Genomic DNA, 15,321 nt, shown 5'->3' with positions numbered 1-15,321 from the left:
GGAGGTGGTGGTGGCAACGGGGGAGGCAAAAGGGAATTCTGTTTTTTTTGTTTTTGTTTTAGTCATTCCAAAATGTCATTTTGAAACTTTGTAGGCATTGCACATGATCCAAATTCCAAAAATCCGAGCCTCAATGTTTCACAATTGAAACTATAGGGGCTAAATTGAAAATTATCAAAATTTATAGGACTAATAATTTTAAAAGGGATAGATAATTCAACAATTAGTACATTGAAACTATGTTGCATCCACAAGGTAATAGTAAAAAGAAAATTGTTTGAGGGCCCAAAATGGTTGGCTCGAAACCCAAAACGATGTCATTTTGGGTTTCAAATTTTTTTTTTTTTCTTCTCTTGCTTTTGTTTTCTTTTTCTTCATTTTCCCGTTTTTTAACAGAGACAGGCATTTTCCTGTTTTTTAACAAAGACACAGAGGCGAAAGAGAGAAAGGAGAGAGAAGAGAAAGAGAAGAGGGAGAGAGCAGAGGGAGGAAGAGAGAGAAGAGAGAGCAGAGGGAGAAAGAGAAATACAAGGAGAGAGAAAGGGGAGAAGAGAAGAGGGATAGGCAAGAGATCTGTGTAGATCTCCGGCGCCACACCAGAGCTGCTATCACCGACGGGTACAGAGGCATGTTGATGATGATAATCAAAATCTGAGTTTGAATCCAAATTTTTTTTATTTTGATGATGATGTGTACAGATCTGATGATGATGATGATATGTACACATCTGGGTTTGAATCAAAATCAAAATCTGGGTTTGAATCAAAATCTGATGATGATGAATCAAAATCTGGGTTTGATGCCTCTTGGATTGTTGATGATGCTGGTTGATCTCTCTTTCTCTTTCTTCTTTCTTCTTCTTTCTTCTCTGCTCCCCTCTTCTTTCTTTCTTCTTTCTTCTTCTGTGAGTTACTACGAAGGAAAGAGGGAAAGAAAAAATAAATAAACAAATAAATAATAATTCCAAAACGACATCGTTTTTGGATTCGGGCAAATTCGAGCTCGAGCAATTTGGGCTCTGTAACGGGACTGTAGTAAAAATACAGCACAATAAAAAGCATATTCGGTCCCCAGTAAGTTCAACTTTAAACTAATCGGCAAAGCATACAGAAATACAACCATAGTTGGGGGTGGTAATATTCATATAACAACAGGAGATTCCCATAATATAAACAAAAAAATAAAAATGGAAACAAAAAATTGAAAGGCAAGAAAATTTCAACTAATTGAAAAATATACAGTTCACTGATACAAATTTTAGTGTAGAAGACAGGATATGCCCACAAGCATGTCTGACATTCCAAAACAATGAAGCCTCTTTGGGCACAAAATAGTACTCGGCGTGAGGAATGTCATTTGATACCAACTCCAAATGTGATCTGCACAGGCTGAAAGAGTAACCAGATTACGGTACAAGTTTACCATCTGTTTTCATATCATAGTTATAGTTTGCCCAACCTTTCCTGACATGCCACAACAAACAAACAAACAAATCTTGTGCATAAGTACAGAATTAGTGTAGAAGAGATTAAATGATTGTAAAAGCTTTGGAATTTCACAATTAATGTTCAATGTGTAGAAGGCAAAATTGCAATTAACAGGCAAAGGAGCTTAGTAAAAGGGGCAGCAGGACTATTGAAAAAATGAACCATCATTAAGGAACAGCCACTTGGACTTGGTTTCCCTCAGACAAGTCAACAAAAGTAACACATCGAACTAAAACAAGGCACTTGGTTGGGTACACTATGTCACTCCCTGTGACCAACCAAAAAACAAGCATGCGAGCACGATGTTGAATGCCATAAAAGATTAAGTGAAGCCCTTCCTAACACCAATTGGTTTTAGGAGAGATGGTGGAACTCGGTCCAACAAGTGGTATGAAAGCCAAGTTGACATAGGTTCGAGTCCCAAGAGCATCATCCTGAGGAAGAGATTGTTAGGTACACAATGCCACTCCCTGCCGCTCTAAAAACAAACCGTGAGTGCAATGCCGAATCCCATATAAGACAAAGTGTCCGATACACAAATTAGGTTGGAATAAATACATGATAACAACACAAAATTATTGGAATTTCCCACTTCAAAAAGGGAGTCAATATTTACAATTGTCTATCATACCGATACCATCTCCACTTTCATCACCATTGAGCAACAGGCTATTATTACCATTACAAAGTAGATCAGAATATTGCAGAAAGGGAAAAACAGTAGAGCAAAAAATGTGTGGATGTTAACTGGTAGGTTGAGGTATGGGCATCATGCCTGAGTGTGTGTGCGTGTTTGTGCTTGAGAGAGAGAGAGAGATTAGTATTGAACCTGAAGCATCTGCATTAATTTTGGATGCTGCTCTAAAAGCTGGCAAAGTTTATCCCGGTCACTCAATAGGGACTGCCATGAAAGAAGAATAGTAATCATCAGACCTACAAAAACTCCTACAAGAAATCAACACAGAAAATTCTGGTAGTCGAGTTTTAAACACCTGAATAGCTTCTGGGGAACTGAAGAAATGCTGTAACGACATTGCAGAATCTTGTTCCTGCTGGGATGTTCCTTCACCTTGTTGTTGCTGTTGCTGTTGCTGTTGCTGTAACAGTTGCTGTGGATGTGAAAAGCTATCTTGTTGTGGTTGTTGGTAATATACATTAAGCGGAGAAACTTGGGATTGTTGCAACATTTGTAACTGCATTTGAACAGGGCTCTGTAGCAAAGACGCACCACCTTGCTCTGACTGTGGTGAAGCCGGGATTGGAGGCCTAAGATGCTGAGGCGGTTGAGGAGGACGAAGAATTTGGGGTGGTTGCAGCGGCTGCAATTGAGCAAGAGGTTGTATGGACTGAATGGAAGATAAAGGAATCGAAAGATTCTGTGAAATGCTAGGCAGATTTTCACCCTGATGTGGAGTTGGGCTACTTCCATAAAGACTTACGGGCATCGTAGAGGGCCTACTGAAAAGCAATGGTGGCATTAGTGGAGGTGGTGGGTAAGACGCAAGTAGGGCCCCCGATGCAGAAAGGTTTCCTATGCGAGGGTCGTTTAAAGGTGCAACAGAAGTCTGCAAGAGCTCACTTGTCCCAATACTAGTTTGATTGTACACAGAAGATTGTGATGCCGAAGGTTTTAAAGATGGGAAAGTAGAGGTGGCTGTGTACGGTGGTGGTGTAGGTGGGAGCGGTGGCGGAGGCCTAGATGATCCACCAGGGGAAGAGATTGAACCCCAACCATACTTGGAATCTGACACAAAACTGGAAGATGACATAGAGGCTGAACTGTTGCTCAATGCAGATAGATACTCCTTCTGAACCTGCAAAACAAAACAGAGAATGTGACCCCATCATGGTTTTAAATAACGGTATAGGGATATATATCGGTATCAGTGATTCAGTCATATATTGGTTAATATTGGCCGATATATCGATGAATAACGCTATTAGAAATCCAAAATACCAATACGTAATGATATTTAAATCCCTGGACCCCATATTAATAGATAAACTAGCTGGACAAAACAAGCATGCAGAAGAATTTTGATTGAAAGGTATTTCTTCTCTTACATGAAAGCCTGTAGGTGGGGGTGCCTGCAAATCTGCCATAGCATTAACAAAGGGAGATGACTGACTTGGAACAGGATCCGGATTTTGAGATGGTACTGGTGAGATTGTTGGAGGTGGTGGCATTGGAGGTAAAGGCGGTTGAAATTTAGGGTCATAAATTCTCTGGGAACCGCTAGCTAATGGTACATTACCAGTTTGTTGATGACTAATATTTGAATGCAAGTGCGGAGGTATTCTAGAATCAATTGGTAATTGTACAGGCGGCACAGAAGTTTTATTATAAACCGAAGAAAACTTAGAACTACTTGGTACAACATCAGACTCAAACCCGCTACAGGTCTTAATCGGAACATTCTTTGTGTCATCAGACTGCTCATAATATTTTCTATCTGAAGAAACACTTGGTTCTCGAGTCAATGGCATATCAGGATGTGAAACAGACATCCTAGAAGAAAATTCACTCAGGGTATTTTCGTCAACATTAGATGCTAATGGAGCGCCCAAGTGAGAAAACTGACTACTCTCATTTACATCACCCTCTGTCTCTTCCACAATTGAATGAGAACTTTGCTCAACCACAACAGATGTAGGTTGTGGTAAATTATCATCCGGCTGAGGAAAGGGCAATTTATCATCAGATTCTGACTCCTCACCATCGAAGACTATATCTATTCCCTGAAGATCATCATCAAGATCCGGTTTCAACTGCCTAGGTTTGTTGGACTTGTCTGCATCTGTGTCACTTTCAGGAGGTGCATTTTTCAATTGTGCTACCACATCACCAACTGCCATTCCAACAGGATTTTGGCGCTCCCTTTGTCTGGCCATAAATTCATCCACATGAATAGATGGAGGTCTCCCGCTGCTAGATCCAACTCGCGGTACTGCAATTACATTGGAACTAGTAGTGCCATCAACATTTCTTTCTCTAGCAACATAATCATCCACATGCATAGAAGGGGGCCTACTGGTATTAGGCTTCCGTTGCCTGAAGGTATCCCTGCGACTAGGGCCAGATGGAGCAATAGTTGGCCCTGATCGAGTGGAGAATGCATTTTGGACCACAGTTTCATTGGGGGCATTGTCTCCTCTTGGACGCCTATTTGCACCCTCTAGAGATGGCATTTTCCGTTTCAACGGAAGAGCTGACTGTGACAACCTATCACGTAAGTTTTCAGGACATTCCCAGAGAAATTTGTCTGCAAGTCCACCTAAGTTGTAATCTTCAGCCTTTCCAGCACTTCCATCAGCTCTTTTATGCATCTTTGAAGAAACATGAACATCACTTGAAGACAAAGCACCAGAAATTATATCATCTGTCTTTACCGAGCCAGAAGGTTTTTGCAACAAAACCAATAACGACTTTGCAGACTCCTTAACCTGCACAAAATGATAACCCAGTTGAGCATTCAAACATAGCATTTTGGAACGGAAGGGAGAAAAAGAAGAGAGGAATGAGGTGGGGTGGGGTGGGGTGGGGTGGGGTGGGGGAGAAATTACTAGAAAGCACTCATAGCCTAGTGGTTTAGGTATTGGAATGCTCATTCCAAAACAAGGTACAGTTGCATTTAAATTTAGCGAAACAACCCCTCCGCCCACTCTTTAAGAGACAAAAACCTTTCCTATTTCTCGCCCAGTTTTTCCATGAACAATTAATCCAATCACAACAAATTTCATTAAACAAATCAAGAGCTTGTTCATTCCAACAATTATATGTTCCATAAACACCAACATTTTAAAGGAGAATCACTCTCATATCTAGATATACATCAATAAGCATAAGCTGTCTTATAAGCCTACTGCTGACGCACTGCATTTTAGAGCATGTAACCTACCGTATTTCCCATTCTTGTACCCTTTACCTAGGTGGTCTGAACTATACAAGATTTTTTTTTTTTTTTTGGGGGGGTGGGGGGGGGGGGTTTCTCTGCATGTGTTGAGGGGGATAGGTAAATCGGAATAAATTATACCTGATAAAGAGTTGAATTCATATCGGAATCAGCTGGATAGTCATCATCACTTATCCTGGAGCATAGCAAGGTTGTCAAATCGTCGACATACTTTATGTTCTCTTCAGGGAAATCATCAGTGCCACTCATATCAGAAGGAAGCCCAAAAAGATACTTCAGTGCCACAACCCTGTCCAAGTTCAAACTGAAAAGGGAAAAAACCAAAATGCAGATTTAGTATGTTGAATGACATCAAAATTTCCACTAAAATTAATTCACATTGAACAATGGAACTCTGGAAGAGACAAAAGTGATGGTGATGAGGTTAAAAAGTGTAAAAACCTTCATCTGAGTACTTCACAAATAAGTTTAAGTCAAGAACTCTACATCCACGTAAAATAGAAAAAGATGCAAAACACAAAAGAAAAAGAAAAAAACAAATTATGCATGAAGTAGTCGTATTTCTAGAAGAAACTCATTAAAGAGGATAATATAACTAGGGCACATTAGTGTAATTGCACAAAAGTGAAAGATTAATAGAGAAATTATTCCTTCATCTTATATCATCTTGATAAAAACATAAATGTTGACAAGAATTCAACATACCAATAGCATAAAGTACAGGGAATTTTGATAAAATTGACAACCTAAGTACGGTCCATTTGATAAAATTGACAGTCTAAGTAATTTTAACAATAGTGCTGAATTAATGGTACTGCAGATGTGTTTAAGCACTGAATGTTTAAAATTGAAAAACTCGATATTGATTTGTCCTTACATTTAAGATTCAAAACCATCTTTCACCAAAAAGCGTGTTCATCAATTGAGGTCACTCTTTAAAATTGAAGGAACTTTAAATAGGTTTCAGTTGTAACTGGTGGTTGTTATGCAGTATCAACCACACATAGCCCCATTTGTTTTCACTTTAAAAAATAAAAAATAAAAAAAGAAGTTATTTAGATTAAATAAACCAAATAAATGTCCATGCTTGGATCTGGGAAAAAAGCTCAAGCAGTATGTTCTGCAATTACATACTAGAACGATACCTTGGGATCTGGCAAAGCTTCATCATCTTCACCATAGGCAACAAGGTAATCATTTGAGCATGTCTTAATAATGATGATAATATAATATAATATTACACAGTTGTCTCAGAAATCCATCATAATAATGGTATAACATAATTTTTCCAGGATAAACAGATCAAGTATTAGAGCAAATAAGGACAAAGAATCTTCCAGTGAGATCAATAACTCGAACAGTGGGAATACAACATATGTTTTGATATTCTTTTCCTTCACTCTTTTAGCATTTACTTGATATTCCTTCTCATGAAAAAAATATCAAAAAATCTCCCTTCATGCTCATTTTCATCAAAGCGACTTTTATTTTGTCCTAGACACTTCAAAAGTGATTTGGGCAAACTTCACTTTACCCCCCTGTGGTTTGGGTCGCGTGCAGTTTACCCCCTTGACGTTTGGAAATCCTCACATAACCCCCTTCTACTTACTGGATTGAATTGCACAATTAACACCATTAATATCAGAAGTAAAAAGACTATTTCACCCTTATACATATAACCTTTGTTTAGCATTTTCATTCAACAGTTGTGCATTTGAGAAGAGCAAGGAAGAGAACTTAGGATTTCGATATATGAAATTAGGGTTTTGATTTAACAAATTAATTTAAACAACATAATTTCTATCCAAAAATAATTTAATGAATGTTCAATTTGCCTTCAAGTTTAAAGTTCAAACCAATTATTCACTTTTTCTCTTGTTGAAATTTAGTGAGCATTACACAATAAATTGTGAAGATTGTTTCTGCCAATGTGTGTGTGTGTGTGTGCGCGCGCGCGCATGCAGTGGTGTAATTTGAAACAAACCAATTAATTAATCAATTAATCAATCAAACAAACCAATTAAATCAACACACAAATATTACATACAAATCTGTGAACATTGAGATCGATTCAAATACGAATTCGTTGATAAATCGATTCGAATTCGGATACTGTAATTTGAAATCACAGATGGATCTATGGAGTACCTCTCTTGCGCTCGTGACTCCTACTGGAGGCGTGAACGACATTGTTGGAAGCGTAGTCGGCGGCGACATCGGGATTGGAGTCCCGAGGTTGCTTCTATTAGTTATTGTTTGACTTTTAGAATTTATTTGGGTCAACATTTTAGTTCCTGCCGTTATAGAACTAAGATTTGGGCTGTTCATGTTTTTTATTTGACTTTTTTAAAAGCTCTCATGTGTGGTTTTAGAATATGAATAGATGTTTAGTGAAGAGATCACTGGGAAATGTAAATCCTGATTGATGCTGATGTGATTTTAGGTTGAATTGGTTGAGCCACCCCACTCTGCTGCTGTTGGAGAGAGTAATATTTCCAGGGTTCAAAGGTGATCCGGGTGATCTTTTACACTATGTTTGGATTGAGTGATTTGGAGAGAAAATAAAAGAAAAGAAATGGAGAGATGTATTTTTCTTGTTTGGATAATTTAAGTGGAGAGAAACAAGGAGATACGGAGAGAAACGGAGAAAGACCCATTTCTCTTATAACCCTCATTTTCAATCTTTCCAAAAGTGGAGAGATTGAAAGAGAAAAGAAACCAACATATTCTTATATTTTCATAATACCAATTTTGTCCCTGTAAAAATAAAAGAAATAAAATGATTGACAAAATATAAAAAGGTTATTTTGGTAATATAATATAAAATAGTTTCTTTTCTTTTCTTTTATGAAATCTAACCAAACAAAAAGGAGAGAAATCATAATTATTTCTTTTTTTTTATTTCTTACTTATCCAAACAAGAAGGAGAGAAATCACAATCATTTCTTTTCTTTTCTTTTCTTTTCTTTTCTTTTCTCTTGTAACTTAAGGCCTCGTTTGGGAACAGGCTAATTTAGTAAATTTTTGGCTATTTGGCTAAAATATGAGCTAAAAAAAACTAGTATGTTTGGGATGACTTTTTGGCTTTTTACGAAAAGATGTGCAAAAAGTAGAGAGAAAAGAGAATCTTTGACTTTTTGGTATAGATTGTTGGCTTTTTGATTTTTTTAGTGACTTTTTGACTTTTTGGCTAAAAAAGTCACTTGCCAAACAAGGCCTAAGTAATCATTTCTTTTCTTTTCTCTCCTAAGTTCCCAAACAAAATGTTAAACCCTAAGAAGGTGGTTTGGGAAACAATTCAAGTGGATCTACACACAGACAATCAACTGGTTGCTTGCTACAAAGACCTGCCATTCACCACTTCAACAGGCATTTGCAAGGTTTCATCCATATCTAATGGGTCAATAAGGTAGGCAATAATACCACCTACCTACACAAATTTTGGAGTTCATGAAACCCAAAAAGAAGGAAAAAAATAATCAAGATTTTGAGGAAAAAAGAAAAGCAAACAAGATTTTGTTGGTTATTTTTTTTTCTGTTGTCATTTTATCTTTGTGTTTCTATTTATATCTAATTGTAGAAAGAAATCATTTCTGCACGATGGATTCTGTAATAGATCTAATAGTCCTTTCACCACCTTTTTTCTTTCTTTTTTTTTCCTAGGCAGAAATTTACAGATCTGGATATTGATGATGAAGATGAGGGTAGGTTTTGGAAATTGATGATGAAGATGAGGGCATTTAGTCATTTAATTCGGCGGGAAAATCATCTTTCCATGCCCATTTGCATATTAGGCGCGTGTCATGCACAGAATGTTATGCTAGATGGAAATATTATCTTTGCAATTCAATCCAGTAACCACAAGGGGGTTATGTGGTGATTTCCAAACGTCAAGGGGTAAACTGCACGCGGCCCAACCACAGGGGGATAAAGTAAAGTTTGCCCGAGTGATTTTTCAAGGCAACAAGCTAGCACAAGTATTCATTTTGCTTTACTGGATTTCTTTCATTGCTCATCAACTCAATCTTTATTTGCAAGGTGATTTGCAAATCCAAGTCATCAAGTGATTGCATTGTACAAACAAAATGATGCCATTATTCATTTCCTGCATGTGCACTATTAAAGTGGTTCGTAAATGCCTCAGCTGGAGCACATGGTTTGTGATATGGATTCAATTCATTCAAATACAGCCATTGGACAGAAACACACAGCTATGGTACCAAATCTGATGTCAGGCAATGGATTGAAAGTGTGGTTACCTTCAAGTAAATGACACTTAAAAAGGAATAGGGCATAAAAGGGTTTCAAAAGATGTTTAAGGAGGAGGCTATTAAGTAAACAGATGTATAAAGAAACTCACATTTTCCCATCCATGCAAAAGAGCAAAGCACCAGAAGACAATGCACCAACAGCCTCAATTGCAAAATCTGGCACATCATCCTTTGAATCAAGGGATCTTAGTAAAGTTATCCAGCAACATAGCAAAGGAGGTGATTTCCTCCATTCAAGTGCATTAAGTAGATTATAGCTTCCATCCCTTTCGTGTCTACTATCCGAATCATATTCCTCAGTACTAGAAGATTGAATATGCAAGAAAATAGACAGCAAAGCACTTTGCCCTTCACTGCAAGAACCTAATTCCTTAAAAGTTGACAAACAAGCAAGCAACCCTCTTCCAACTGGTAGGATCTGCAGAAAGGTAATATTACCATCAACAAGGCAAGATAAATACACAGCAATACCTGAGTCATAATATGTATAAGGAAAGAAACACAACAAAACCTTGAAAATGGAAAACTCGAAGTACTCAAACATATATACTTGAAAATGGTCCAAGAAAGGGTTTTTTATTAATATATGACATTACAATAAAGCCAAATGAATTCAATAAGTTAACCGAACCAACTACCGAAAGCTGATTTGGCAAGACACCTATATTTATTTAACCCACCACTGTTGCCAAAGATCTCATAGTGATACAGATCAATAAATGCCTTACTAGAAAATCTTACCAAATATGAAGCACACAATTTTAGTAGATCCCTTTCTTTTTCTTTTTTGTTTTTGGGAAACAATCATTTTTTGGTTGAGTTTTACAATTTTAATTTTAGTTTTTTACTTTTTAGAAATTTTAAAACTAATTTGATGAAAAAATTAAAAGAACTACTTGTTTTCAAATGATTTTCTCTTTTTCGGAGCAATTTAAAAATATATATATTCAAACTTTTTATTGTTGTTTTATTTTGTCTAAAATATTTCTATTTTTAGAAAAAAATAATAATAATAAGAAACAGATTCTGAAAACTCAATCAAACAGGGTGTGTAAATCTATACAAAACTAATAACAAAAACTAATTTTGACCAACTATATTCTTTTATAATTAATCCTGTGATTAGTCATGTATTCCTAGACTTAATATTTTGGTAAATTAACAAAACAAAACTAAGGCAAAATATAAGCCTGACCCACTCTTCAGTTTAGAGCGAAGAATTTGTTGGTGAGTGAAGAATAATAAGTCTAGGAATAAATAACTAATCGCCGCATTAATTATAAAAATTAAAAAAAATATAGGTGGTCAAAATTATTTTTTTGTTATTAGTTCTGTGCTGAGTTTTCAGAATCTGTTTCTTTTTTCTTTTTCAATAAAAAAAAAAAAATTAGTTTGACAAAAAAGCAACAATAAAACACTTTGAATTTTTTTTAAATTGCTCCAAAAAGAGAAAATCATTTCAAAATGATGACTGCTTTTTATTTTTTCATCAAATTAGTTTCAATTTTTTTTAAAATTAAAATTTTAAAACTCAACCAAATGGATTGTTGCCCCCAAAAAACTCAGCTAAAATGGTACGCTCTATATTTGGTAAGATTTTCCAGTTAGACATTTGTTGATCTGTATCACTTGTGAGGTTTCTGACAACAGTGGTGGGTCCAACAAATATAGGCGCCTTGCCAAATCAGCTTTCAGTAGGTGGTTTGGTCAATTAATTAGGTCTGTCACTTTATTGGAATGAATTACAATCACAATGAAGATCAAATACAATACATAATTAACATAAAGAAACTCCCACTTTTGGGTGAAAGCGCCCAAACAAAACAGTTTATATTTTGATGAAAAAAGCATTCTTAATGCAGATGTATTATATAGTTTATATTAAACATAACTCTTCCCAAAATAGTGTTTCATAATAAATAAAATAGTATGGATAATATTCACTACCCTTACGGTGTGGAATTATAAAAATATAAAGGTAGAGAGTTCCACATATGTGCCACCTAGAAGAGATACAAAACTCAAGTGTAAACATTACTGTTAATACTATATATTAGATTTCTCAAGATGACACTAAACTAACAAATAAAAAATAATTAACTGCAGTAAACATTGGTAACAACAGAGATTATGTTCAGTAAAATAAACAAATGATGTACAAAGAGAATTCACAGCTAGAATAACCAGATTATCACACATAAAGCCCCAACTGGAATGGATAGAATCAGTAAACAAATTCACAACCCCCCCCCCCCCTCCAATATGATATCCTACATCTATATGAAGAAGGAATATACCTTGCATAGCTTAAGAAGACACAAGAAGATCCTTGAACAATCTTCAATCGTCAAAGTTTCAAGATCACGCCTAACAAAGCAAGAAATAAATATAGCAAACACGTCAATTGCAGTATCTCTACATTGCTTGTGTGTGCTCACACTCAGTTTTCTCTTCTCAAAAGGGGAAGGGGGTGGAAAGGGGGAAAAATAAAAAATTAAGAAAAGAAAAAGTAGAAAAATAAAGTATAATAACTGGAAACAAACATAAACTCACCTATCATGCATCCCAATGTATTGCGCAGATGTCCGAGAATCACTAATCAGTGAGATGGACTTGCATACAGGGACACAAAAAGTTAGTTGAGAAAACCCAAATTTAGCTATATTTCTGCTGTCACAGAACTGCTGCTCATCTGAATCAGCGATGGCGATACACCTCTCGAGCACTTTAATAAGCATCTGAACAGCACCCTCCTTCAATAACAATGGCTGACAGTACATGAAAGTTAGAACTTTTTTCCACCAGCTGTTTTCCAAATAAAAAAATTATATTTAACATGGTTAATTTATTTTAGAAAACCTTGGCACGTGGATGCTCCAACAAGATAGAAAGAAAATCGAGCAATCTGTAAACCTGAAAAGTGTAAAAAAAAAGTATGAACAATAGGAAAAATTAAAGGTCCCAAACCGAAGAAAATTGTAACAGACGAAATAGCTAGAACCTTGTAAGCATCTGTGTCCAGTAGTAAAGATAGTTCAGAAATTCGATCACGAATCCACAAAATTATAGGGCGTAGAAGTATGCGTGCATGATCACCATTCAGGCAAGCAATACGAATGATAAATACCCGAAGCATATCTTGTATGACTGCCAATGTCTGATCAACAAAAATAAAATTATCAGATACAGACAAAATGCAAAGGTATACTCAACAATTTTTTTTCAAAACTTGACCGCTTGTCAACTGGTAAAAGGAGTTGGGTAACAATTCAGTGGTTTAAACTGTCACGTCAACCCAATTCAGCAGTGTGGCTGAGATGAGGATACTAAGTTGGATGTGTGGCAAGACTAGACAAGACAAAAATAGGAATGAGTGTATTCGGAAATGGGTAGGAGTAACACCGATAGAAGATAAGTTGAGAGAGAATCGATTGAGATGGTTTGGTCATATTCAACGGAGACCAACAGAGACAGTAGTAAAGAGATGCGATGCTATAACGGTAGATGGAAGTGTTAAGGGACGGGATAAGCCTAAATTAACGTTGGCTAGCATTGTAAATAGAGATATGGATCTACTTAATTTCACTAATGAAATGGCCTTGATAGGACCGCGTGGAGAAGAAGGATTCATGTAGCCGACCCATTTGATGGGACTTAGGACTTGGTTTGGTTTAGACAAACATAATACCCTGTAATCTACAAAATACTTTTCACAAAACACAAGAAAAGAAATCAATTGTTACAAAATAGGTAATAACATCAATATGTGCTCTTAGTAGCTATTCAATAGAGATTTGAATCCAATTGATTGCCATTCCGGTAATAAGTGAGCGTGCACACTCACACATACCGAATAAAACTTAGTGCAGAAAAGCAGACACAGAGCCTTGTTATGATTCAGAAACCAGTGGCATTCCAGATAAGCTGATATAGACTTACCAGACACCAAAGCAGCCAGCCAACCTAATGCTTCAAACTGAACAATTAAAGGGATCTGGGATTCTAGGAATGATAATGATGGGTGGAGAAACTAATTGATGTAGGGAGGTATCCAACGAGAAAGAAAGGAATCAAAAAAGTGAGGTTATCATTGTTTGTTAAAGACTGAGATGGTCTGGCAAACCCATGACTAAGTCATGGTTCAACTGCCCCGACTAAATGAATTCAATGGAAGTAAATGGTTTCAATAGAAACAGTTTTGTAGAATTTTCTACAACAGAAAGTAAACTGAGTGGCAGTCTGACCGGTTTGACAATACAGTTCGCTACAGTTCTGAAAACGTTACTCTTAAATCAATAGCATATCTATACCCCTGCCCCATCCAGTAGCAAGCTGCCCCAACAACGGACCAGGCAATGAAGCTGGGGAAAAGGGGGGACATTAAGAGTAAACATATTGAGGAGGACTCGCTTACACTGACAGCACAATGTAGAATAATCTGCGCAATTTTGTCAAGCTGTGGTGTCAATTGGCTTAGCAGCGTCTCAAGGTGTTCAGGCTGTAAGTACCAAGCAATCTGTTTCTCCTTCTGAGGCCCTAATAATGTCCCAACAGCCAATGTTCTAAGAGCACTTAACATGGGCATTCCATTCTTCCAAAGCCAGAAACCTTCTTCAGGAAATAGATCATTCTAGCAGTGCCAAAGAAAAATCAGGAAAGGAACAGTCACATTTCACATTTTTGAATGAAATATCAATCCAAAATATATACTTGAATATGAAATAATACATCTCTGATTGTGAGGTCCTCAGAGCACCAATATAAAGGAAATTTTGAATACCAGTAGGCAAAGCAAACAGCAGGCCTCCTTTGGGCCCAAGGCCAGCAATGAAGTAGCATGAAGACTATCAACGAGGAAATTGAAAATCCCAGGAGTCCAACCATATACTGGCCAACAAGCAAGTGCTGAAACAAGGAGATGGCATACAGCCTCGAAACCAAGTGCAGAACCAGGATAAGGAGAGGATAAATCTGCCGCACAGGCAGCTAACCTGGGGCTGCAAATCCAAGAATATACTAAATTATATTCACAAAATATCATCACGCCATGTAAAGGTAAAGACAACATTTCAAAGTACCTCATTTCTCGATGCAATTGTAAAATGGCTTTCATCAGTTTTGTATTCCTGTGCTGCTCCTTGGCTTCCTAACAAATTATAATAGGCAGAATAGGTAAACATATTTCTGCAACCTTCCTCCCCACTGCCACTCTCTCAGCAGCAAATAGCAAATATGGTATGATCAAGTTGAAAGAAAAAACCCAACTAGAGTACATAATACTTGAAAAAAATAACAAAAAAACTACAGCAGAGAAATCATGACAGACCTGTAATCTCTGCAGGAGATTAACCAACAGTACCAAAGTAGGAATCAGAAGATCAACTAGGCTCTGCTCACGATTGCGTTCCAGCAGTAAATCAGAAGTCGAATTGCCTTCTGTACCCTCATCAACAAGGTAATCTGTTCAGGACAACCAATCAAATAACAAGCTTTCAAGATTAGAAAGTGCATATCAATCAATAATCAAGAATTTTGTCTCTTAAATAAAATAATAAATAAATAACAGAAGCAACCAACATAAAACAACAAATGAGATCACATATATCACTGCCGAGAGCCTATCAGCAAGCAAAGTGCAACTTGCAAGAA

The 15,321-nt window shown here is 36.7% G+C and overlaps 1 protein-coding gene across 1 annotated transcript in view; it reads right to left on the bottom strand.

The window, feature by feature from the left end:
• Positions 1–1,062: 1,062 nt before the first annotated feature.
• Positions 1,063–15,321, bottom strand: part of EMB2016 (mRNA methyltransferase EMB2016) — a 30,816-nt gene continuing 16,557 nt past the window's right edge. The window contains exons 15-28 of the mRNA XM_028232091.2: positions 14,999–15,132; positions 14,751–14,818; positions 14,453–14,669; positions 14,087–14,302; positions 12,674–12,829; positions 12,532–12,585; positions 12,226–12,440; positions 11,970–12,039; positions 9,762–10,090; positions 5,522–5,705; positions 3,552–4,931; positions 2,480–3,301; positions 2,317–2,388; positions 1,063–1,463 (exon numbers count right to left, since the gene is read on the bottom strand). Of these exons, the coding sequence (XP_028087892.2) occupies positions 1,443–1,463; positions 2,317–2,388; positions 2,480–3,301; positions 3,552–4,931; positions 5,522–5,705; positions 9,762–10,090; positions 11,970–12,039; positions 12,226–12,440; positions 12,532–12,585; positions 12,674–12,829; positions 14,087–14,302; positions 14,453–14,669; positions 14,751–14,818; positions 14,999–15,132 (3,938 nt within the window). The 3' untranslated portion in view covers positions 1,063–1,442. The remainder of the gene's footprint in view (positions 1,464–2,316; positions 2,389–2,479; positions 3,302–3,551; positions 4,932–5,521; positions 5,706–9,761; positions 10,091–11,969; positions 12,040–12,225; positions 12,441–12,531; positions 12,586–12,673; positions 12,830–14,086; positions 14,303–14,452; positions 14,670–14,750; positions 14,819–14,998; positions 15,133–15,321) is intronic.

This window comes from Camellia sinensis, chromosome 12 (genome assembly GCF_055761805.1).
Source record: "Camellia sinensis isolate YWXY chromosome 12, ASM5576180v1, whole genome shotgun sequence".
Taxonomy (NCBI): domain Eukaryota; kingdom Viridiplantae; phylum Streptophyta; class Magnoliopsida; order Ericales; family Theaceae; genus Camellia; species Camellia sinensis.
The sequence above is the reverse complement of the archived record's forward strand: the minus strand, read 5'-3'. Positions and strand labels throughout refer to the sequence as shown.